Here is a 26,262-nt window from a genome sequence, read left to right as displayed (position 1 = left end):
CATCAGGGAAAATTTGAATTTTCTGACCGCAGAAAAGCACATCCTTATGCCTGAAAAACTTCTTGAAGACATTCTCCTTGTCCTGTTCTGTTAAGAAGGAAATAAAAAGGGTTGCTCTGTTACTAATTATGTCAATAGACTCTTCTAGGAAAGTTGATACCCCCAAACTAGAGGGAGCCTCTGTAACCATATTATCTTGATCCCTTTTTACTCTTTTTTTTGAGGAAAATAAAATATTCTAGATATTTTTGGGATATCATTCTCCTCATAAAGCAGTATTTCTTTTAAGAACTTTTTAAACATCTCTTCTGGTGATAACAAACGTGTCACTGGAAAATTTATAATTCTTAAATTCTTAACTCTTAGCATATTTTCTATATATTCAATTTCTTTATGCATAACAATGCTATCTCTAATAAACACTTCACCAGACTTCTGCACTAATTGAACCTTATTTGTCAAAACACCCAAATCTTTTTCACATTGATTAATTTTCCTAGCATGTTCATCTATCAACACCCTATTACCATTAATCACAGTCGACAGTGAGTTGTTCATCAACATAATATTATCAAGTCGTGATATCATCCGCCCTAAGTCTACCAATGTCACATTTTCAGGTATTACTACCGGGTCAATGCCACATTGGATATCAACTGGGAGCTTAACTCTAGCACCTTCTAAAGTTGGGGAAGTTCTTATTTCCAAAGTTCCAGGAGAATCAAGTGGTTGTAACTCACAAGAGTCCCCTTGAACTGCTCTCAGCAGTTTACTTGCCGCTTCTCTTGATGGTTCCAGGTTCGGCTGCGGTGGAGATGAAGGTCCCTCGCCAGGACTTAGAGAGACTAACGATGTAACTCCCAAGCTGTTCTCTTCCGGCTTATCCAACTGTCGGATGACATGTTGGTCCATGGGTCCTGATCGATATTGAAGGCGGGTGAAGATGTATATACTTTTGCCTTCCTTTTTCTACCCATCTAATCTGGATAGAAAGAGTCTTTAAGGGCCAAAATACCACACCGAACTCCGGACTCCTCCGGGCTAAGCCGGGCAAAGCTGCGCGCCCCTTCGGAGCGTGCGGCTTAGGAGGCGCGCCAGCGGCGACCAAGCGCCGCACTTCCGCAGTTTTTATAATCGGTGGAGTGACGCCCTGGCTGACGTCACTCAGCCGCGCCCCCAGCACTTCCTGCCGGCAGCTGGTTTCTCGGGTCCTCGGAGCCAGGTAGGCCTCGGGGAAGGCAGACCCCCTCCTTCTCGCTCGCTCACTCCCCGGATAATGCTCTCCACACCGCGGGTCTTGTAGTCGGTGGAGGGACGCCCTGGCTGACGTCACTCAGCCGCGCCCCCAGCACTTCCTGCCGGCAGCTGGTTTCTCGGGTCCTCGGAGCCAGGTAGGCCTCGGGGAAGGCAGACCCCCTCCTTCTCGCTCGCTCACTCCCCGGATAATGCTTTCCACACCGCGGGTCTTGTAGTCGGTGGAGGGACGCCCTGGCTGACGTCACTCAGCCGCGCCCCCAGCACTTCCTGCCGGCAGCTGGTTTCTCGGGTCCTCAGAGCCAGGTAGGCCTCGGGGAAGGCAGACCCCCTCCTCGCTCGCTCGCTCACTCCTCCTCCACATTATACTTAATGCAGGGTAAAGAGCCTCCTGAAATCAAGGCCCATTTGACAAGGGCACAATCATCCTCATGGCCAGAAGTAAGAACTTTAAGTCCCACAGATAACTGTAAAGCGGCCACTTGGTCGACTTTAAATCCATTTGTGAGATATTGATTTGGATGTCCTCACTAGACAGGATATCTCTTTTGGCGCATCTCTATTGAAAGTAGGGTTGACATCCACCTACCCAGTCTAAATGGGTTTGGTGCTTCCCATGTTTCCTTTACTGGTGTAGCAGAAAGAAGAGGAAGGAGAAATGATCTTGCCTATTAACTTCCTTTCCTCTATTTCGGTTACACCAGTCAAGGAAACCACCCAAAAGGCAAAATGAAATTTTTCTTTACAGTTTGAGGTTTATGTTAAAGAACTTATGATGAAAAAGCTTACATTTCTTGTTAATGGTCACATTTATTTAGCGTTCAAGATTTAGAAACTATTTGTAAAAGCAAACAAAAAAAAAAAAAGTGTTGACAGTAGTATACTGGCTTCACTGGTTCTGTTCATAATATAAGTACTAGTGATGTTAGTAAAAGAAAAACCAACTCTGCTTCCAGATACTGGGAAGGGGGTGAAAATCCATATATCCTTGACTGGTATAGCAGAAATAGAGGAAAGGAAATGAACAGGTAAGAGAATTTGTTTTTTAAAACACATATTAAGTCTTAGGATTTTTGTCACAAGAAACCTGTTTCTCAATATATTTTTTTAAAGAAGTAATTAGTATTTTTCTTTCTCCAGAGTACAGGTGAAGTTGGGATAATTGAAAGCATTTCACTGAAAAACTTTATGTGCCACTCTATGCTTGGGCCCTTTCAGTTTGGACCAAATGTGAACTTTGTGGTTGGAAACAATGGAAGTGAGTAGAAATGTATTTATTCACTAGAATACTGTGAAGTTTACACTAATAAAATGAAACAAAATAACAAGTGTGTGGATTATTAACACAAAGTCCCAGAATTCACCAGGTCATGCCCAGTCACTTTATTAGTAAGATTTCTATACTTTTCCCAAAGGCTTAAAGCAGAAATAAAAAATAAACCCAACAAGCCAGAATAACAAATAGCCTCAAATATTTTGGCGACAAATGTGTACATTTAATGGTTACCAATCACTTTGTTGTAGGAAATCCAAGATGGTAAATACTGCAGTTTTATTCTGTCTCCGTTCTTTCTAAAGGCCTGCTTTATTAAGAATGTTTTTCCATTTTTGTGTCTATTGAGGGGGGGGGGGGGGGGGGGAAGCTTAGTAAATCAGGCCCCAAGGTTGTTGAGCATTAGTAAGCACTTGTACATTCATATTTCTGGTATCGTGGGATACTGTAGGATGGACTATAGAATCTGGCCTTTGCTGTAGAATTTGTTATACTCCACAGAATTGTGGGAATCAAAGTGGGCCAGGTGTAGGAAGTGAGAGCTGGGGTGAGGGTGGGGTAGAACATATTTGGCCTCATTTCTTCCTTCCCCCTTGAAGTCCTCTTCTCTGGTGGGAGGTGGAAATTAGTGTCCTATCCCACATCTGTTTCCGCCTACCAGTGGGGGCCAGATAAAGGCCTTGAACTGTCCAGTGTCTCATCTGGTGGATTTGGCCCCAGATAGCAGTAGGACGCAGACACCGCTTGAAGCAGAAAAACTAAGGATTGGGATTGGTGGGACAGGGGAGAGAATGGGGAAGTAGAGCAGAGAAGAAAGAAGCAAGGTCCAATGATAGGCAGATAAGAGGAGAGAGAACCTGGATGAGGAAAATGGGAATGGGTGACAGGAAAGTGGGGAAGGAGAGAACTAGTGATGGGGAAATAAGAAAATGAAACATTAAAAAAAAAAAAAAAAAAAACCCCCAAAAAAAACCTAAAATGGAGAAAGGAATGAAAGAAAACCAAACAGCATAAAATATCCATTTAAAATATAGGTCCAAATATGACTTGCACATACAATCTATTTTACGTTGTAAAAATCATGTACAACTTATTCAAATGTGCCACAGCATTGCCACAAATTTACAAGCTTTGCCATAGAATGCCACAGGCCTTGGCCTTGTGTACAGTATAGTCAGATTGGCAAGAAGGCTCATTCATTTTTCTGACTGTGAAGCAGTTTGTAGAATTTGTTCTTGTCTAATAGGTCAGTGTATTAATGGGTGGTAAAATTATTAGGTAACCTGCATTATCTGTTAGCTTTACCACTCGCATTAAACCACTATTCCTTTTCTTCCTGCTATGCTATAAGGGATTTCCTATTCCACAGCTGCCAGGAACAAGACACACTTTTTTTTTTTTTTGTACTCATCGCTGGCTATAAGGACGGTGTGGTTTTAGGTAGTTGCCAGTAGTCTCTGTCTCCAGCAATTGTGGACAGAAGGACATTTATTTCTCCAAGACAAGCAGGACGGTAGTCCTTATGCGTAGGTAACATCAACAGATGAAGTCCTGACACGGAAAACATTTGTCACAGTTTCTAGAACTTTGACTTAGGCCCATTGAGCATGGCCAGCATGCCGTACACCACGCGTCCACACGGAGTCCTCTTCAGTCTCTTCTTTTCTGCAGAGCTGCAGCATCACGGTTAGTGAGCCTCATCTTTTTCGGCCTTCTGGCCTATTTTCGGAAAACGGTCCATGCGGTTTTTTTGTGGTCTGCGGTGTTTGCAGTGCCAGCGATCAATGCTTGGGCCCTCTTGGTCCTCCCTCTAGCTTCTTAGCTATGGTTTTCAACGTTTTTGGTAAGTTTCCTTTCTTAGTCTTTACCCCCAGGGCGGCGGTGCAGTCCGTGCCCATCGGCCATCAACAGTCGCCGCCATAGAATTTGAAGTAGCATCTCTTTTCTTTCATCCCGTCATGGCTGTGTCTGGGTTTAAGTGATGCCCTCTGTGCCAGAGGACCATATCTTTCAGGGGCCCTCACGATGACTGTATCTTCTGCCTGGGGGCATTGCATGATGTCTGGGGTTGCTGCAAATGCGCCCAGATGACTCAAAAGGACATCTGTTTTGACTTGATAAGATGGAGCACCTCTTCGGGTCAAAGAAGTCTGAGTCATTGGCATCAAGGGACCACAGAGCCACACCCATGAACACCAAGCCGTCGACATCGGCAGGGCTGTCTGTTCTGTCAATGCTAACGGGTTACTTGTCATTGGCCTGTGCACCAGGGAAGGACCTTGTCGAGCATAAAAGGAAGCTGATGAAGCATCTGCATCGATGCAAGGTGCCAGGAATGGGGATGTGCGAGCTAATGCTGTGATGCCCCTGAAATGACCACCGTGACAAGGATAGCAAATCTTCCACCTATGTTGTGGGTGCGCCACGGACTCCATCTGTCCCGCTGCCAGCCACCAATCCTCCTCTTGGTTCTAGAGAGGATCTGGACATGGCTTCTCCCTCCCATTCGCTTTTGACATGAGCAGTGTTTGAGGAGGAGCTTGAAAGGCATGTGCAGCCCACTGTTGAGTGGGCAATGCAGAGCATCTGCGCACCAGCATAGTCCTCCTTGGAGCCACTGCTGGAATCTCTCTACACTTGCTCATCTTTGTGTTACCGACCCGGGACAGCACAGATTTATCATCAGGGCACTGCAGCCTCCCCCTGCTGATACAGTGGTTGTAGCCATTTCCTTGGAGGAGAGTGCTTCCGCCAGGCTGGCCAAGCCACCGATGCCTGCGGCCCCCCCTATCCAGTGTACTCTGTGTCTGCATTGTTGGACGAAGGCTGAATGCCCAGTGCTTCATCCTCTGACAGTGGGGATGAGGAGGTTTATGACCCTTGGGGGATGAATTAATGGAGGTCTCAAATGATGGCTCTGATGTTCTCCTCTTAGTCCCAGCTCCTCTGGAGGAGCAAAGACTCTCTCTGCCTGAGGACCTTACCTTTTCAGGGTTTGTCTGGATGGTGGCAGAGGCCATCCCCTTTCAGTTAACTGAAGAGGATGATAGGCACAAAATGTGTGAGATCCTCCAGTTCATGGAGCCTCCTAAGGAGGTCGTGGCGGAGTTGCTGTTGAGGATCTGGGAATATCCCCTCACAGTGAACAAGAAGGCGGATGCGGTTTACCTTGTCCAATAGGCTGCCTGATTCGACAAGTGTCAGCTGCCCCACCAATGGTACCTGAATCTGCCCTCGAGAGCCAAGCGTTCTACGATCCATTCCTTAGTAACCCTAGGAAGGATCACAGAGCAATGTATGCTCTACATGAGCAACTACTCGTGGGACATCTAGAAGCAGGTGCAGGAGGTGGCCAAGCATCTGCCTCAACAGCAGCAGGACACCCTCATGTCGCTGGTGCACATGGGCCTGGAGTGTGGAAACACGAAGTCTGAGCAACATACAATGTTTTTGAAACAGCATTGAGGGTCTCTGCAGCAGGAATTGGCGCCCACGGAATAAGTTGACTTCGGGCCTCGGAAAGATTCTGGAGAGAATCTCTTCGGCGATAAGGTGAAGGTTTCAGTGGCCCTTCCACAGGACCATCATGCGACTCTCCGCCAGCATTCCAGACCCATCATCCTCATCTAGGAGGTCTGCGAGATCGGGACAGAAGAAGTCTTTTTCACTAGAGGAAGTACAGTCCTCCACCCTTTTGCTCCCATCCGCAGCATCAGAGCTCTTGAGGCCGTCCCAAGCAGGAATGAGCTCCAAAGGCCCAGCTGACACTTCAGTCAACTCGGGTCGGGGTTTTGACTGGGTCGTAGGGAGCATAGCCCAGGCAACAGTACCAGGGGTGGTGGATCCATCGGTCGGAGGAAGGCTATTGTTCTTTATGAACTGGTGGCTCAGTGTAACCTCAGGCCAGTGGGTTCTTTCCATCGTCCGTCAAGGGTATTGATTAAACCTTTTGGATGCCCCTCCAAATTAACCCCTGAGCTCATTTTGGGGCTCGGTAGCACATCAGAAGGTACTGCTTTTGGAGCTCTCCTCCCTCTTAATGGCCAAAGCAGTCAAGCCCATTCCACCAAGGCAAAAAGGGCGGGAATTTTACTCCAGGTACTTCCTGATTCCAAAGAAAACAGGAGGATGCTGTCCCATCCTAGACCTGAGGGCCTTGAACAAATTTCTTCAAAAAGAACTTGATCCCTATTCTGCAAAAAAGGGACTGGCTATGCTCTATCTGAAGGATGTGTACACAGATGCGTATACTTCCAGTCACTAGAAGTATCTCAGATTCGTGGTGGGAAAAGAGCAGTTCTGTATCATGTATTGCCGTTTGGGCTCACATATCTTTACAAAATGCCTGGCTGTGGTGGTGGTGATGCATCTGCGCAGGATTTGAGTGCATGTCTTCCCTTATCTGAATGACTGCTAGTCAATAGCACTTCTTAGGCAGGGACTGACAGGTCCCTGCGCTTGACCATCCGGTTGTTGGAGTCACTAGGGTTCTTCATCAACTACCCCAAGTCCCATCTCAGTCCGTCACCTTAATTGTATTTCCTAGGAGCCCTGCGTTGTCAAAGGGCCATCAGCTTGATAACCATTGCAGAAGAGATTCAACAGAGCCAGCAGGTGTTGGTTTGGCACATATTGAGGTTGTTGGGCCAGGTGGCTGCAACAGTTCACATCACTCCTTTGGCATGCTTGTACACGTGAAAAGTCCAATGGAGTATGAAGTCGCAGTGGAGACAAGCCATGCACAGCCTCCAAGACTGCAACCATGTCACCCTACCCTTCCAGGACTCTTTGTTCTGTTGGTAGGTAATTTCAGATCTGGAATGGGGAATCTCCTTTTGAAGCTCTCCTATCCAAATTGTCTTAACCACAGATGTGTCCACCCTGGGTTGGGGAGCTCAAGTAGATGGGCTTAGCATTCAGGATGTCTGGTCTGCCAAGGAATGCTATTGCCAAATCAATTTCCTGGAGCTCTGAGTGATCAGGTTTGCGCTATGGTCAATCAGATGGTGGTTGGGTTGAATCAGGACAACTTTGTTGGTCTACCAAGTAGCAATGTGGTATATCAGCCAGCAGGGAGGTAAGAGTTTGTACCTTCTGTGTCAGGAGGCAGTTCAGTTGTGGTCCTGGACCCTCTCTCATGGGATGGTGCTCAAGGCCATGTATCTGGCTGTGACGGAGAATGTGTTAGCTGACAGACTGAGTTGAGTTTTCAGGCCCCGCGATTGGTCTCTGGACCAAGGGGTTGCAAATCAGGTCATCTGTATCCGAGTGGACTTGCAGTGCCTTGGAACGTGAAGGTTCCTCAGTTCTTCTTCCAGTACTGGACAAGCCACAAACCAGCCTTAGATGCTTTTGCCCAACATTGGAGCAAGGGTCTTTAGTACAAACTGATTAGTTTACTTAAACTCATAGCTTATTGCACTTTATTGTTACCGTACTATGATGGCACATGTTCAAGTTGTAAGCTATACCAATCATAATTATCGTGCCTATATGTAAACCGTTGTGATGGTTCTCAAACTTAACGACGGTATAGAAGAGTTTTTAAATAAATAAAAATAAATAAATAAACATCTTCCGATTTTTCCATTAGTAGCGAAGACTCTCTTGAAGCTTCGTGAGGACAAGGGGACAATGATCCTCATAGCCCACTATTGGTCTAGTTTCCACTCCTGTGGGAGTTATTCATCCGGAGACCGATCAGTCTGGGGACTTCCCCCAGATCTCATCACGCAGGTTGCGACATCCCAACCGTCAAGCTTGATGTTGAGAGGTTAGGTTTGCAACCATTTAATTTCTCAGAGGATGTGTCTCTGGTCCTGTTGGCTTCTAGAAAGCTTTCCATCAGAAAGTCCTATGGACTGAAGTGGAGGAGGTTTTCTGTCTGGTGTGAGCTGAAGGCCCTAGGTCCTTTCTCCTGTCCCACACAAAAACCGCTTGATTACCTTGTACATCTATTGGAAGTTGCCTTTAAGACCAACTCTCTTAGGTTCAACCGAGTGCAATTAGTGCATACCACCATGGTGGTACACCCATCTCTGTACAGTTTATAGTTGTATGATTCATGCAAGGCCTGCTTCAGTTGAAGCCTCCCCTAAGGCCTCCCACTGATGAAAGCTCCCTTTGAGCCACTACGCTCCTGTGACCTGAAGTATCTGACCTGGAAGGTCATAATTTTGGTGGCGGTCACTTCAGCACGCATGGTCCGTGAGCTCCAGGCCTTAGTGACTTATCTATCTTATACTAAGTTTTTCTATGATAGGTTGCATAAGCAAGACCACCCTAAGCTCTTTCCTAAGGTAGTGATGGATTTTCATCTTAACAGTCCATCATCCTGGTTCTTTACCAGGCCCCATTCACACTAAGCAAACAAGCCCTGCACAGTTTGGACTTTGAGAGCCTTAGCCTTCTGTCCGGAGCGGACAGAAGCCCATAAACAGTCCATCCAACTTTTTGTTTCTTTTGATAGAAGTAGGTTGTGCATTGCCATTGCCAAACAGATGTTATCAAATTGGCTAGCAGACTGCATCTCCTTCTGTTATGCCCAGGTGGGACTACAACTTGGGGACCATGTCAAGGCTCACTGTGTTCAAGCCATGGCAGCGTCGGTGGCCCTCTTGTGAGCAGTTCCCATAGTGGAGATCTGCAGAGCTCGACGTGGAGTTCTCTTCACACATTCACATCTCAATATTGCTTGGATAGGGACAGCAGACACAATAATAGGTTTGGCCAGTTTGTCCTTCGGAACTTTTTTTTGATTTGTAGAACTCAACTCTTTCCTGCCTAGGGCCCATTATTTGGGCTCAGGCTGTCTCTCCCTCTTGTATGTATGTATGTATTTATTTATTTATTTTTAGATTTTTATATACCGGTGTTCCTGTATTAAAATACAGATCACATCGGTTTACATTGAAACATAAAAATTATGCCAAGAGGCGGTACATATAACAAGGTTATAGAACTTGGAAAACATGGAAAACGGATTCGAATAATAACACTGATAAAGTTGTAAAGTCTCTGAGAAATCAAATCATAAAATAAGGCGTAATTGTCTAAGATAACTGTGATCTGCAAAAGGGATTGAGATGGTGAGAAAATCTTGATAGCTGGAGGTAAAAAATAATCAAAGTTCTGGAAAAGCTTGGCTAAAGAGCCAGGTTTTAATTTTCTTTTTGAAGGAAGCAAAGCAGATCTCAAGGCGGATGTCTGGTGGGAGCATGTTCCATTGGACAGGTCCTGCTAAAGAAATGGAACGTTTCCGATGTAAGGATATTGTTGAAGGAACATAGTGTGCCTTTATAAGCTCCTCTGATAGGTCTAGTTGAAGAATGAAAACGTAGTTGGGTGCTTAAGTGGAGTGGGTACCAACAGCACCATTGTTGTGCCCATTTGCACCTGGTTTGTGTGTCTTTTGGTCCCCATTTTATGTTGGGGACAGCCTGTAGCTAGGGATTCACCTATGTGTGAGGACTACCATCATGCTTGTCTTTGGAGAAAGCAGAGTTGCTTACCTGTAACAGGTGTTCTCAGAGGACAGTAGTATTAGTCCTTGTGAAACCTGCCTGTCTCCCTGCAGAGTTGGGTTTCTCCTATTTTTGTTTTATATTTAATTGTGTTTATAAGACTAAAGAGGGGCCCCACGTGGATATGTGGTATAGGGCATGCTGGGCATGCCCAAGTCAAAGTTCTAGAAAGTTTGACATAAGTTTTCTGTGCGGGGCTCCATCTGATAATGTCACCTATGTGTGAAGACTTACATCCTGCTGTCCTCTGGGAAAACACCTATTACAGGTAAGCAACTTTGCTCTATTTATATATAAAAACAACAAGAATTCTCCCAGAGCCAGGTTAGGCCTTGGCCTAGTTGAGCAACTCCTGCTCCTGTGGCAACAGTCCTGCAGGGCTCACTTTCCCAATGGAGCTTGCCTCCCAGGTACTCCCTGTTTGCAGGTTCCCTCTGAGTTTATTCCAGTCCCTATGGACCTGGCTTGATCACCCCCTAGAGGGAAGTTCCCAGGTTTTTACATCTGTAAAATCAGCAAGTCAGCACAACTCTTGATCCAGAAGTGGAGCAAGAGCCATCCAAAGAGATGGTTTTTATTGAGCAGCAGGACTGAATGCTGAGGCAAGGCAGGCCTCTCTTTTTAGCCCTGGAATGGTGAATAGAAGTGGGAGTGTCAATTAGTGGCAAAAAAGCTTCCAGTGCTCATGCAGCAGCAAGGAGGACTTGGGCACTTCAGAGCATGCTGGGAAAATGAATCAGGGTTGCAGGTATATGGCCTGTGGCACAAACAGCTCCCTAGAGTCACAGGCTCATTCTGCCTGACTTGTGATAGTGATCCTGAGCTAACATCACTAAGCAGCAAAGAAGCTTCACCCTTCCCAGAGCATGCAGAGCTGGCGGCTGGCCCCTCCATCCAGTCTCCGGACTAGCTGAAGCAGGGGCGCAGACTCGAGGTGCCATGTCCTCCACAGCTCCCTCCCCCGAGGCTTCCTTTGTGAGTAAGTAATGCGCAAAGCCTCTTGTACTGGGAGCACTGGTATTAGATCCACACATGGAGGGCCCACTGGGCTCTCTAGGGTTTTCACCAGATTTTGTTGTAATGCACCAAGCCTCCTGTGTGATTCGGAACCAGAGGTAAAGGTCTATCTCCTTATACCTGGACTATGGCACACACCCTGCCTAAAGACTTCAGCTTTCTTGGCAATTACAATCACTTGACTCAACTGATGTCTCAGGCCAGTTCACTCCAATAAACTCCAAGGAGGAGGAAGAATATCTTCCGAAGAAAAGGAAGCTACAATAGTATTTCAAAAGTTGGAGCTTTCAACTATCATCTTTGATATATTGGCAGATCTTGCAATCTTGGGGGGTTAAGGGGCTGACCCATTTTAGGGATGCCCTATTCTTCTGGGGGTAGGTAAGCCTCGGAAAACCTTCCCACTGAATGAGGCTTTTAAGAGCATTGTTCTGATTGAGAGGGACACTCTTCAAGGTGGACTCAAATGTGATAGAGTGCTAATCAGGTTATACTCTGTACCCTTGGAGCATAAGAATAATCTTTTATGAATTCCCAGGCAGATGCTCTGCAGTAACTCAAGACCACTATCCCAGTAGAGGGCAGAACTGCTCTTAAAGTTCCACAGGGTAGGAAGATTGAGGCAATCCTGAAGCAGATCTTTACCACAAGTGCTATGGGAATTCAAGCCGCTATATGAGAGGGATACGTTGCCTGAGTAGCATTGTGCTGGATCCTGCAAGTCCCAGAGAACACAGAAGCAGCATGCTTGGAATTAGGGGTGGCATTCCTAGTGGATGCCTTTTATGACTTAAACAGGGTGTCCTTCCGGGCAGTAGCTTCAGGTGTGGCAGCCAGGAGGTTTCTCTGGTGACATAACTGAGTGGCAGTTTTATCTTCCAAGATTCACCTCTCTAAGTTTCCCTTCAAGGGGAACACTTAGTAAAAGTGTTCAAGGACTTGGAGTCAAAACTTCAGACTTCCAGAAGAAAAATCTTGGTCTGGGACAAAAGGCCAGAGGTGATATTGGGCTGAGACTTTCGTAAGAATTAGACCAGACAAGATTTCTCCCTTACAGACCACTAGGTCAAAAGCTCATCCTTTTAGTGGTGCAAGAAAGGCTAAAAGTGATTCCTCCGAGGCAACAGCTAGTAGTTGCCAGTCCCAATGATGATCAGGCCTCTCCAGCGATTAATTCTGTAGGTGCTCGCCTATTACAGTTCTGTCAGGAGTGAAAGACCAGTGGGTTCTATATATTTTATAGATAGGCATGGCCAGCTCCAGGGAGAATCCTGTTCCTTCATGATCTCTCCCTGCACCTCCCCCACCAAAAATGAGGCTGTAAACTCCACCATTTTGAGCTTTCAAAGCCTGCAAACTATAGTCCCCAGGGCCAGGGGACATAGTCAATATACTATATAGTCCCAAAGAAAGGTAGATTTTTTTTTTTTTTTTTTTTGGCCTCTCCTGGACCTAGGAATCAACAAGTGTCTCCACATACCCCACTTCAGAATAGAAAATCTATGCATAGTTATGGCAGTAAGGAAAGGAGAATTTCTCCCTTCCCTAGAGTTGGCAGGAGCTTATTTCCATATTCCCATACAGAGGGCCCATCAGAAGCTTCTTTGATTCTGTGTACCTGGCAAACACTTTCAGTTCCAGGTGCTACTGTTATGGAAGTTTAATGATGGAATGTTTGGGTACTTAATATACAGATCAAGTACCCTTATGGTTTAATCCCAGTTGGAGCATAGGGTGACGGGTAATGTATACTTATGGACCATGCAGAACACACCCATTCTGGAGCCTGTCACATTCTCCGATACAGATTCTAAGACTCTGAGCTAAAGTATGTAATGTAATTTATTGATGGTAAATATGTATAAGTAATTTTATATTTACAAAGTTAAATTGTTCAGATTTCAATTCCCCATACTGTATAATATGCAAATACTGCTTCTAACTACCCAGTGTCCTCCTTTTTTTCTTATACTCCCTTAAGTGAAGTGTCTTGAAACATAGCCAATCCATATCGTTTCTGCATGTCTCTTTCTGGTGTTAAGCCCACCTTAGCATGGTTTGGTCTGACTCCTTCTGGTCACTTCATTTCATTTATTTTTTTTTTTCATTTATTAAAATGTATTTATCTCTTAACACTAGTGGCCTAAGTGATGTTCAAATAAAACACTCTTATAATTTCAGAGCAAATCATAAACATATACAATCAAGATATAAACAAGTTGCCTTAATAATATCAACTTCTGCAGTCATTCCAGACTTCTATAAATGTTCCAAGATCTTTACTCTCCGAAGATAGAGGACTCTAATGTTACGATCCGAGGGCTTGGAGGCCTTTGGATTCTGTTACGAGCGCATCCTCCGGCAGCTGTTACGCTCCGAGGCATGGGGCCTTCGGCTATTGTTACAGGCAAGGAGGTGCGGTCGTCTCTAAAGCAGGTGATGTGAGCCCTTGGGCCACAGCATGACTCAAGGAGGAGCCCCAAGACACATCGTGGGAGGTGAGCTGGTGCGAGCATGGGTAGCAAGAGCAGGACAAGGCTGAAGCAAGGTCAAGGATACTAGGTCTGACCCTCTACCGGACCTACATGCCCCAGGATGACCAACAATGCAATGTTGATAGATGAACAGTCCTCCGTTGCCCTTTTGGACCTGCCATTGGGTATGGCAAGAGGCAGCAGGCTGGACAGAGGACGAGGGCAGATGGAGTCCTTAGAACACAGAAGACTTGGACGAGGACTGATGTGAGGACACTGTAGACGAAGGCTGAAGCGAGGATCAAGTGCTGGGTCGAGACTGCGATGCAGCACGCCCTACACAATCCACCTGCGGGGCTGGTAGCGGACCACGCTGGGCTCGAAGCAGACTCCAGGAGGGATAGTGGAAGCTGATACCGGAACATACTGAAGAGGCCTGCACTGGGACACGCCCTACGCAGCCGCCCCCCCCCCCCCCCCCCCCCCCCCCCCCCCCCCCAGCGGACCACACAGGACTCAGAGCAGGTTCGAACAGAGACTTGACATGGACGGATGCAGGTTTGCAATAGGCTCCGAAGACCGGGACAAGACTGAAGCAGGATTCGATTCTCAAGGATTAAAAACAATGGACTGAAGCAAGTCTTCCAGAGGGTTGCACTGCGGAGATGAGGATGGCCTTGTACTGTGAGGCGCCCTACACAGCCCACCCGTGGGACTGGTCACGGACCACGACAACCGCACGCCAGGAAAGTGACATCAGGGAACCAAGGCATGGAGGCAGAGGCGAGACAAAAGCATCAGGAAGGACATAAGACATCAGGAACACGGAGACATCAGAAGACATGGACAAAGGACATCAGGAACATGGAGACATCTGAAGACACGGACATCAAGATCAGGAACAAGGCTAACACAAAGCCATCATATCAAGGAGACCACGGAGGACCTGGATCGACGAAGAAGCACAGACTACTGTGAGACTCGATCCGAAGGCCTGGAGTGACTGAAAAGGAATCCCTTTATAGGACTGAAGCAGGAAACGAAGACCAGGTGGATTCGATGGGGCCAGGAGCACTTCCTGTCACTGGCCCTTTAAATACTGTGAAGAGGTGTGCGCCAGCGCCTAAGAACAGGGCTTGGAGAGAACACAGGACCATGGACATGCTCCTGTGCACAGCTGAGAGGAGCAGGCAGGCTTCGGGGCGGCTTCCAGTCGCACGATGACGTTGAAGCGGCAATGGGCTTTCCCCTGTCGCTTGATGAGGATCCGGGACGGCGGCTACCTGCCGCAAGGACAATGTTTTGGCGGTGGGACAGGCCACAAGGAAGATGGCATCTGGCATGGCTGCCTGGGCCGCAGTGATGCTGCGGCAGTGGTGGCAACAGCCGTGAAGAACAGCTCTCAGTAGGACTCGACCCTGCCACGCAGGGCAGGAGGCTGCCGCGGCCTCTGGGCCAGAGGGGACGGTGGCAGCGGCGGACTGCAGCGAAACTGAAGTGGTGAGTGAAGGGACTGCCCGCAGGTCACCGCAGGTAGAACTGTAACATCTAATCAAAAAACCAATTGATCCTGGCCAGATGTTTTAGTACATCTGCTTTAAGAGAAAAATTTAAAGAGGATCTAAATTTTCTAATGCAATCTCAATTCAGCTGGTAAGAATTCCAAAAAGCAGACGCTGCCACAGAAAAGGTATAAAACATAAGAGATGCCATACTGGGTTAGACCCAAGGGTCCATTAAGCCCCGTATCCTGTTTCCAACAGTGGCCAGCCCTAGTCACCCAAACATTAAATAAATCCCAAGGTATTAATGCTGGTTACAAGCAGTGACTATTTTTATTGATTAATAACAGTTTATAGACTTCTTCAGGAACTTATCCAAACCTTTTTTTAAACCCAACTATACCAACTGCGTTAACCATATCCTCTGGCAATGAATTCCAGAGCTTAATTGTGTATTGAGTGTGCAGATTCTCTTGTAGTTGTAAGAAGAGCAGATTTGATACATGGTATAACAAGAAAACCCCACTGTGATGACAATCTGAGGCAGGGCTGCTTACATCTGCTTGGGCTGGAACTGGCTGGCTGGTCATCTGCCCAAGTTGTCTGTGTTGGGGCTGCTGCCTTGTGTTGCCTGGATAGGTCGGGGCTGAGTGCCAAATTTTTAGACTCTGGCCTTATTCTATTTTATGGTGCTGCTGTATGCAATCATGAACATTTACATGTCTCTCATCTCATTGGTTGGCTCTCATATCCACTAAATGACAGGGCATCTGGGACATTTGTATCAAAAGGGAACAAAATGGTCAAATGTTTGACTTCTTTCCATGTTGAAACAGGGGTGATATAGGGGTCTGAATATGAAACCTTTCCTGATTTGCTGCTTTCTTCTTATAGAATACATATGATGTACAGTTCTGCAGCTCTCATCAGTTGATCAATTCTTGGCAATGCTGAGCCTTTTGGGCTCACCTCCAATCATGTCCTCATTCTTATAGATACTTGCCAAGTTGCAAAAGGCTTCTGTTTGCCTTGCTAGTACAAGGTTCACCTGCTCTGCAACTGACTGTAACAGCTCTGACTTTTTAAATATTGCAAAATATTCTAAAAGGCCAAAATGCTGAAAGTCTCTAGGCCTGGTTTATTTGGTTATTGTATGTTTAAATGTCCAATTTATCCATTATTGAAACTTAAACTGTTTGTTTGAGTTTTAAATGTCCATTTTTCCTTGCATTGTATGAGGCTTATATGGTAGGTCAAAAATAAAACTGTCCATATTGGAGGCTTCTTAAAGACAAATAGGACATTCTTCAGGAGCTTATCCTGATTTCTTATATGTAATTCTCCACCCAAGCTCTAATAACACTGCCCTTCAAAACTTGCGATTGCCTTAGGAGCCTTCATCAAAATGATGATGGTAGTTGTGGTGACACTAGGCAAACGGGGCATAATGAACTGGCTCATCAGAGCCAATACTTTTTTCAAGAGAAGTAGCAGGCATCAAGATAGTTGTCTAGCTCCTGGAGTGCCTAGGTTGGGTGGTGAATTACTCAAAATGCAGCCTAACACTTGCTCAGTCTCTGGAGTTCTTAGGGACTTCATTCAATACAAAGGTTGAATGAGTTTCCATAACACATGATCATCATGAAATTGACTACCCATGTTTGATTCTTTGAAGCATAGAGTGCCCACAGTGTGGAATTACCTCCAGCTCTTGAGCCTTATAACATCCACCTTGGACTTAATACCATGAGCCTGGGCACACATGCGCCCACTATAACAATCTCTCCTTTCTCGCTGGTCCCCTTCTTGGGACTACGATTCCCATCTCCCAATATCTGTGGAGGTGAGGGAAAGTCTCGATTGCTGATTTAAACCCTGTGCATCTGCAAAAAGGGGTAGAGCTAGAGCTGCCAGAGTGGCTCACCATAACTACAGATGCTAGCATACACAGATGGGGAGCCCACTAGCAGGACAACATGTCTCAATTCCGCTGGTCAGGAGAAGAATCGAGTTGATCGATTAAACAGCTTGGAGACTAAGGTTATCAGCAAAGCCCTATGATACTTCCTCTTTATGATAAAAGGGAGCGCACAGGCGTGACATACATAAATAGGGAGTCTCCCACTAGCAGAAGAAGCAAGCCTGCTGTTCTCTTGGGCAGGGCAGAATGTGCTTCACCTTTCAGCAGTCCACATTGCAGGGAGCGGGAACATTCAAGCAGATTTCCTCAGCAGAAACAGGCTGGATCCATGAGAGTGGGATTGGCCACGAGACCTTCCAACAGATAGTGACCTGGTGGGGTCTTCCTTCATTGATTTGATGGCAACTTGAGGAAATGCCAAAACCAGCAGGTTCTTCAGCAGAAGGAAAGAAACGGGATCCAGCAGCATAGATGCCCTAATCAAACCCTGGCCAAGTGATGCGCTACTCTACATCTTTCCTCCCTGGCCACTTATAAGCAGAGTGAGAGAGAGAGGAGCATCCTATCACAGTAATTCTGGTAGCTCCCGACTGGCTGAGATGACCTTGATATGCAGACCTCATAAGGATCTTGGACAGCCCCTCCCAGGTTTTCCTGGGGGTCACAGATTACTACAGCAGAGCCCAGCTGTGATGGAAAACCACTCATGATTCTCCCTTATGGCTTAGCCCTCAAAAGAGCATGGCTATGCAGGAAAGGCTACTCTTCAGTAGTCATATCCACCACATTAAATGCATGAAAGGCTACTTCTTTTTTTATCCTAAATCTGAATTTTTGTGCCTATTCAAGGATTTTTGCCACACATTCGAAACATCACCTTGGAAGATAATGTTGCATGTATCCTGAGCGGTCTTCAGAGAGGATTAGATAAGGGCCTAGCCGTCAGTGCTCTATAGGTTCATATAGCCATATCATGTTATAGGGAGATAGTTGAGGGCTTGCAGGTTGCTGCACATCTGGACATATTCCACTGTTTACGAGGGGTGAAGTGCATCCACCCTCCATTTAGATTAGTGGTCTCTCTGTAGGATCTCAACCTAGTTCTGAGAACCCTGGTAGGCCCTCTTTTTAAACCAGAAAGGGAGGCCGCTCTGAAGGATCTCTCCTTGAAGACTGCATTTCTTGTAGACATTTGTTCCGCTTAAACATATTTCAGAATTACAGGCTTTTTCAAATAGGAACCCTATTTAGATTTCTCTCTAGATGCATTCACCTTCCGGTTGGTCCCATCCTTCTTACCTAAAGTGATGACCTCCTTTTACTTAAATCAGTCCCTTTCCTCCTAGCCTTTAGAGGCAGCAAGGATCGGAAAAAAGACAACTCTACCTCCTAGATGTGCTATGCATAATTGAGATATCTGAAGGTTATGAACTCTTTCTAGAAAACAGACTGTCTGGAGGCTCCAGAAAAGGGGAAACAGCCTCCAAGGTCACACTGGCTCGATGAATCAAAGAAGCAATCTCTTCAGTTTATCTACTCAATGGTGTGCAGGCTTCCGCAATGCTCCGAGTGCATTCCATAAGGGTGTGGGCATCTTAGGTGCCCCCAGATGAAATTTGTAAGGCATACACTTGGTTATTCTTCTATTCCTTTACGAGGTTTAAAAGATAGGAACCAAGGCAGATATGGCCTTTGGGGCTGGAAGCATGAGAGAAGCCCTGATGAGCGGGAAGCTTCTGGTATGGCTGTGCTTTGGCGTTTTCTCGACCTATTTCCAGATACTTTCTGTTTCCTATTGTTGATCCGTTCATGGGGAAGTCGTACAGATGATGCTGCATATAAGCGTGGTGGTTCCAAGCCTGTATTCTCAACAAGGTCAGTGATGGTACTCAGTTTATTTTGTGATACCAAAGAAAGGGGGCATCACTTGCCCTGTTTCAGACCTGAAGCATCTCATCAAGGCTCTGAAGGTGTTCCACTTCAGGATGGAGACTCAGTAGCTGGGTATAGTAGCAGCAAGAATAGGAGAATTCTTAATGTCATTAGATCTGACTGAGACATATCCTGATAAAAGAAAGTAATCAGAAATATCTTGACTTTGCAATGATTGGCGGGGGGCTACTTCAGTGTCAGGTCCTCCTTTTCGATTAGCCATGGCTCCAAGATCTTTTTCGAAGGTGATGGTTGTGGTTGTGGACTGCGCAGAGAAGATATTTTGGTACATCCGTGGCTGCAGTTGGCTCAGGAAAACGAATTAGTGACAGCCAGAGTGATGCAGTTATTATAGGACTGGGTTTCCAATTTCAGTAAGAGCATCTTGCTTCCCTCTTGTTGCCTGAAGTACCTGAGGGTTTGCTTCGATACTAGGGAAGGCCTGATCTGGTTTGACACACAAAGATCAGAAGTTGCAGAACCTAGTGGATGATTTGAGGATTCAGAATTCCATGGTGTGAATTTATCTTCAGGTATTGGGTTCCATGGCAGCTACCTTGAACTTAGTGTCTTAGATAAGGGTGCACAGGAAATCCTTGCAGAAGGACTTGTTTTCAAAGTGGTGATCTCCATCCCAGTTGTATTTTATGAGATTCATTTTGATGGCTTAAACCATATAAGTTTTTGTTTTGGTAGCTAGTACGTTAGAACCTGACAGTGGGAGTAGATCTCGAATTTCCCATTTGGAGAATGGTGACCTCTGATGTTAGTCTCTGGGACTGGGGTACTAGCTGTATAATGGGTCAAGGCACTTGGAATTTGGAAGAAACCAAGCAATAGGGAAGGCACTTGCATACTACTACTTTCTTGGCATGTGTAAGGATTTGAAGAATTTTTTAGCAATGGTTGTGTAGTAATCAGAAATACTTCAGTACCCTGCATTCTGAATTTCTTGCAGGAAGATTTGGCTAAGGGATTAGCTCTCAATTCTCTGAAGGTTCAGGTGGTGGCTATCACTTGCTGTAGAGGTTGAATATCATGGAGGCCCTTGTCATCTTATTTGGGTGTTTTCTCATTTCCTTAGAGGAGTCAAACACATATTAGGCTTTCCGGTAAGAGATCCCCTTCATTCTTGGGATTTAAGTTTGGTGTCTCTTTTGGCAGGATCACTATTTGAGCCTATTGGGAAGACTTTGAAACATCTTGCTCTGAAGAGTTTTATTGGTGGCTCTCTGTTCAGCCAGAAGATTTTTGAAATTGCAGGAGCTTTCTTCTAGGGAATTATTTTTGATGTTTTACAAAGAATGTGGTCAAGATTCACACAATACCTCCCTTTACTTTTTTCTGAAGGTGGTGTCAGTTTTTCCATCTTAATCAAGTAACGTGTCTACCCTCTTTTAGTAAAGACTGTTGTGGAACGCAATAATGCATCTTCATTGTTCGACTATGAGAAGGATTCTTTTGAGCTATCTGAAGGTCCCAATAGTTTCAGAAAATCAGATCATCTCTTTATATTGTTCAATGTTTTTCAAAGAGGTGAAAAGAAGCGACCAAGGCTTCCTTGGCACATTGGCTTAAGGAAGTCATTACAGCGGCTTATATTGATAGAAGAAAGAGTCTGTCCAAATAGATCGAAGTGGATTCCACTCAAATTTGGGCATCGTAGCCAGCACTTGTTTTGTTTCACTGCAGGAACTTTGTCCTCCTATACATTTTTTTTTTCAAAGCATTATTGTTTGGATGTGCAAGCCAGAGAGGAAGCTTCCTTCACCTTGTAAGTCTTAAGAACTGGTTTGGCAGTATCCCACCCATTTCAAGAGTAGCTTGGATTGGTCTGACTGAATGAATGAAAAGGAAGGAGAAATTTCCATACCTGATAATTTATTTTCCTTGAGTCCAGCCAGACCAGTCCAGAACCCTTTCTGTTCTGCTGAACGTCTCTGTTAAGTAATGGTAAGAAGGTAAGAGTTTACATGACCACTACAGCATAGAGAAAATAAGTTGTTCTCTAGGGCTGTAAATTGTTCTTTTTTTGTTTGTTTCCTTGGAAGCTCCCTGGTTGGAAATGGGTTAAGAATTTTGGTGAGTTAGCTTGTTACAAGTAATAATGGAAGGCTGAGGTCAGCATGGGAGTCTATAAGAGGTGACATCAGCAAACCTGTTGATCTGTCTCCCACTTCTGGTTAGTGGGTAGGACCCATGTGGCTGGACTCGAGGAAAGAAAATGATCAGGTACAAACACATTTCTCCATAATCCCAAAAATCTTTGAAAAACATTCAGGGTCAATCAGATCATGGATTGGCAATCTGTAATTTCAGTCCTTTTATTAAATATTAGTCCCATCCCTTTTTTTTTTTTTTTTAAATTTCAACATGCATATAATTTCATAAAGTACTTCCCTTCTTGCCGATAGAAGACCTGGAGTTTGCTTGTTTATTTATTTAAAATTCTTTATATACCGCTTTTTATTCAGGAACACAATCAAAATGGTTTACAATAAAACAAATGTAATAAATTACTCAACCATAAATAAGATTAAGATTAAAATAATAAAAATATACCAAGAAGAGTACTCAACGTAAAAACAAAATAAATCAGGGAGGGGAATGATGGGAGGGAAGACAGCTACTCTATTCTTCCACTTGGCCTAAGCGCATTTAAAAAGAAATGTTTAAGTTCTTTTTAAAAGGGTGTATTTGAAATAGGCAAAGATGTGATTTTTGTCAGAATTGTACATGCAAACATGTGGACTTTATGCCCTTTTTTTTGGTTCTACTTTTGCTGGTTTGAATGTAATCTGTGATTTTGGAGCAAGATCTCTACTTTCCTGTGCTTGCAGTGAAAGCTTTGTGCTGCTATAATTCAATCTATATTTTATTGAAAGTCAGCCCTGCGTATTTTGTTTTTTTGCTAAGTTTTTGGAAGCTCATGTATGTTCCTCCTGCAGGTGGGAAAAGTGCAGTGCTAACTGCTCTGATTGTTGGCCTCGGTGGGAAGGCTACCACAACAAATCGCGGTTCTTCTCTGAAAGGATTTGTGAAGCATGGCCAAAAGTGAGTAGAGCCTCATTTTTTAGTGTGTGGTGTTTTGGCCATTTATAGTGTGTTTAACTTCCTGCATATAGCAAGAAAGTTTCAGGCCATGGATAAATTAGATGTTGAACTGGAACTTCACTGATGTTATAGGGAACTATTACAAAATGTGAATCTTTTCAATTTCATTTAAGTGATTTTGTGATTTTTTTTTTTTTTTTTTTTTTTTTTTTGCACAAAAGATTAAATAACATCATATGATAACCCATTGCCCTTGGAACGGGGGGGGGGGTGTGGTAGGCTTTCTGGGTTGTTTTCTGATTGCTGCCTCTTTGAAGGTGTAGGGGTGGGGCAGGGAGGGTTATCAGAGTTGAGCTTCTTGCATATTATCACCCTCTGAATGCTGTATATTTGATTGTTACTCATCGTGGTGTATTTTTCTGTATATAAAAATTTCTTGCCTGAAATGGCAAGTATGTTAAAACATTATAAACCATTTAGCCAGGTATATCATTCGGTTGGATGTTACATTGCCCTTGGTTTGCAGAATCAAGTGTTACATGTATGAGAACAGTTAGGGCCTTCCTGTAGCACAGTGCATTTGACTTTCTCCTCTGGGAAAATAATTACTACAGGCCTTCAGATGATCATAATGACCTTGATAGACCTTGCTACAGGTGTACCTTTTTTAGTTTTATTTATGTTCAAATATCTAGTGATCCTGACATCCACAGTAGTAATCTGTGTGGTATATAACATTAAACAACAAACCATGTTTTTATCTTTTTGGCTTTCAATACTCTTAGAGGAGCAGAGGTAGGCGAAAGGACCATCTTAAACACTCCATTCTTTTGCTGCCTTTGCAGTGTTTCTCCTAGAACGATGATTATTTTAAAAGTTACTCATGTTTGGTGGGAAAACGTATCAACTGTCTAAATAGAACTAAATTGAATTCATCCTCCTGAAGCCAGTCAGCTATTGCAAGCCACAGTTTGTGCTGGAGACATAGCATGGTTACCACTTATACTCATGTCTGTCAACTCGAAACTCTCACAAACTTGTTTTACTACTTCATGAAACCTAATTTCAGCAGGGATTCTTAATTTCCTCAGAGACTTATTTGCCATGTGTGTTTCCTGCCCTCCCACCACCATCAACATTAATTCCTCTTCATCCAGTCAGACCAGTCCAGATGAACAGGTTATGCATGCCAGCCAGTAGTTGGCAACAGATCAACCAGCTTGCTGATGTCACTCTATATATAACTCCATGCCAACACCAACCTGCTAGTATTCTGTTTTCAGCAGATAGTGGACATGCATCCCATGCAGTGGACTCAGGCCTGGCAGGCTGAACAGGGCAGATCCACGGAGCTCCTGAGGTGAAAGACTAGCTCACTCCCTCAGGTGAGCAGGGTCCTTGGCTATTTAAAATTCCAATTTAAAATGCAGCTTCAGAGTTCATACCCCTCCCTTTTTTGAGCGCTCACTCCCTCTTTTAAGCAGTACAAGTCCAGGGGGCTTCCAGGAGGGTTTGTTTTGATTCTTCCTTCTCTTCCTCTCCTCCCCCCCCCCCCCCCCCCCCCCGTCCTCCTCCTGAGATACCAGTTGGCCACCTCTGTGCTAGCAGACCTTCACCAAATACAAAATAAAACACCTATAAAATAGCTTTTGTCTGCACATTTCAGTTTCTAATTGGAAACTGCAACATGCCCAACTGTATTATTGTAGTGTAACAATGGAAAAAAAATCACCACCATCATGCTTCATAAAATACCAAATAAAATCTAGAAATATAAATCATCATTCATAATATAAAATCATATTAATAAAAGGAATGACTTTTTAGAACAGCCAACAAATAGAACATTTAATAATTAAAAACACCAGTTTTAATATTTTCCCCAAAACAAAATATTGTAAAACAGATGAATGAAATAACATCTCAAAATTAAAATTTAGAAAAGATTAAAAAAATCTCCTGCTCTCTCCATACCTGAGATCTTTTGATGGCCATTCACCTGAGAATGTTGTGGATTTGAAGGGGGGTAGCCACATAAACTTTATCCTTTCTCTTTCTCACTCACACTTAACACGCAGTCAGTCTCTCACACATTATACACACTCTCTCTTGCTTTGTCTCCACTCACTCATTCTCACACACACTCTGTCTCTGTCTCATTTTCAGCAATGGCAGAGGTCTCGGATTCTTCTGCTGGCATAGGACAGGCTCCGTGGCACCCTAGCCAGACCTGTTCTCAGAGGATCATGGCCTTGCCATACAGGCCACTTCCTCCTCTTTGGCTGTCAGTGCCTGATGATGATATTCAGGTTGTGGCAGCTGAGAAGGAGGAAGCGCCCTAATGTATTTCAGCTTTACGAGCAGGGAGGATGGATGGAGAGGGGGTGGAAAGGACACATTTTGCTTTTATCCATAGACCAGTAGGTTATACAATTCAACCAGCAGATGGAGACAGAGATCGAAGCTCTCTGATGTCACTTATACAGCTCTGCAATGACATTAGTCTGCCAGTATTCTGTCTCCAGCAGATGGTTGACAAACACCTTATGCTGTAGTCTCGTCTGTTGGCTGAGGCTGGAATCTAGTGGGCTCCTGAGGTAAGACTGCCATTTCCCTCCCTCAGTTGAGTAGCAGTACCTGATCAGTTTTGTCTGTGGACATTTTGAGGTACTGGAGTCTCCTGCCATCAATGAGGCTTCCAGTGGAAATTTTTGAGGAGTTACAGCCCCAGACTGTCAGAGTGATGTCTGACAGTGCCATGGTGATAGCATACATAAATCATCAAGGCAGCAACCGAAGTCCTCAGGTCGTGTTGGAATTGGATCTGCATCTTCCTTGGGCAGAAGTGAATTTGCAGACTTTATCAGCATCTCGCATAGGAAAAGTAACATAGTAATGACGGCAGAGAGAGACCAAATGGTCCGTCCTGTCTGCCCAGCAAGTTTCTTATGGTAGTAACTGCAGGTTACCCCAAATCTTATGTTAAGGGTAGTAATACCATTAGCAACATTTCTACATGGTGAACAGCTTTGATAATTTAGACAATGCTGCTTGAACATGCTTTCCTTTTGGACTTGGCCGTAGAAGCAGTCTTGTGCTTTCCCTAATGTCTGCGTATTAGTATCATGGGCCGTAAAAGTTCTGGCCCACTGTTAGCTGTCATCTGAATCTAATTCCTCTCTTACCCCTGCTGTTGAAGGAGAGAGCAATGTTGTAATTGCTTCAAATTCATAAAAGCTATAGGGTAGTAACTACTGCTCTATGCAGTTTACCCCATACACCCTTTTCTTCATTTCCATGCTCTAGTCTTTAGGAATCCACAGTGTTTATCCCATGCCTTTTTGAATTCTTTCACTGTTTTTGTCTTCACCACCTTCTCCTGGAAGGGCATTCCAGCCATCCACCACCCTCTCCATGAAGAAATATTTCCTGTTGTTGGTTCTGAGTCGTCCCACCTGGAATTTCATTTCATGATCCCTAGTTCTACTGCCTGTTTTCCAGTGGAAGCGTTTAGAAGTTTGTGCAACATTAACCTTTCAGATACCTGAAGGTCTGTATCCTGTCTCCCATGCACTTCTTCTCTAGGCTATACATATTTAGATATTTTGGGTAAGAAATATTTCTCCATATCCTATGCATTTTGCATCCACTCTGACTTAATAGAAGGGAAACCCACCTCCAAATCCTAGTTAATATGCTTCTGACAGCTAATAGACCTTGTATTAAGCGACTGGTTTTCTTGGAAATTACCCACTTGAGAATCTTCTAGCAGAAATCCAGAAATGGTGAATGGCCCTCCCAAACCACAATCTGTGAGACAGTGTTATACACTTCTTTCCAAAACACCTGAATTAAAGGACAGTCTCACAATAAGTGAATAAACACACCTAACAAATTGCAATTTTGCCAACACTGGAAAGAAGTATTGAGATTCCAGTTTTCATTTGCTGTGAAATGACCTACCGTAATTTCTGGCGTATAAGACGACTGGGCATATAAGACGACCCCCAACTTTTCCAGTTAAAATATAGAGTTTGGGATATACTCGCCGTATAAGACTACCCTTCTGTGTCACTACATAACCATACTGTATGTGATACCCAGTATACAACAACCAGCCAATCACGGCAAGCGATGTACCTTACCGGCGATTGGCTGGTTGTTGTATACAAATCCTGCTTGGATTGGTCAGCTCTCCCTGCTTGCCCAGCCCTCCCTGTCTCCAAGACTATCAGAGCGGTAACGCATCCCTCTGGCCCACCCTTGTATCCTATTACCGGTACCTCCTTCTCTGCCTCTCAGATCTTGCTCC

The 26,262-nt window shown here is 44.7% G+C and overlaps 1 protein-coding gene across 1 annotated transcript in view; it reads left to right on the top strand.

Moving 5' to 3' along the window:
- Nucleotides 1-26,262, top strand: part of SMC6 (structural maintenance of chromosomes 6) — a 317,112-nt gene that overhangs the window by 14,233 nt on the left and 276,617 nt on the right. Inside the window, 2 exon segments of the mRNA XM_029595951.1 lie at nucleotides 2,395-2,512; nucleotides 21,845-21,950. Of these exon segments, the coding sequence (XP_029451811.1) occupies nucleotides 2,395-2,512; nucleotides 21,845-21,950 (224 nt within the window).

Source organism: Rhinatrema bivittatum, chromosome 3 (genome assembly GCF_901001135.1).
Source record: "Rhinatrema bivittatum chromosome 3, aRhiBiv1.1, whole genome shotgun sequence".
Lineage (NCBI taxonomy): Eukaryota > Metazoa > Chordata > Amphibia > Gymnophiona > Rhinatrematidae > Rhinatrema > Rhinatrema bivittatum.
This window is presented reverse-complemented; position numbering and strand designations above follow the sequence as displayed.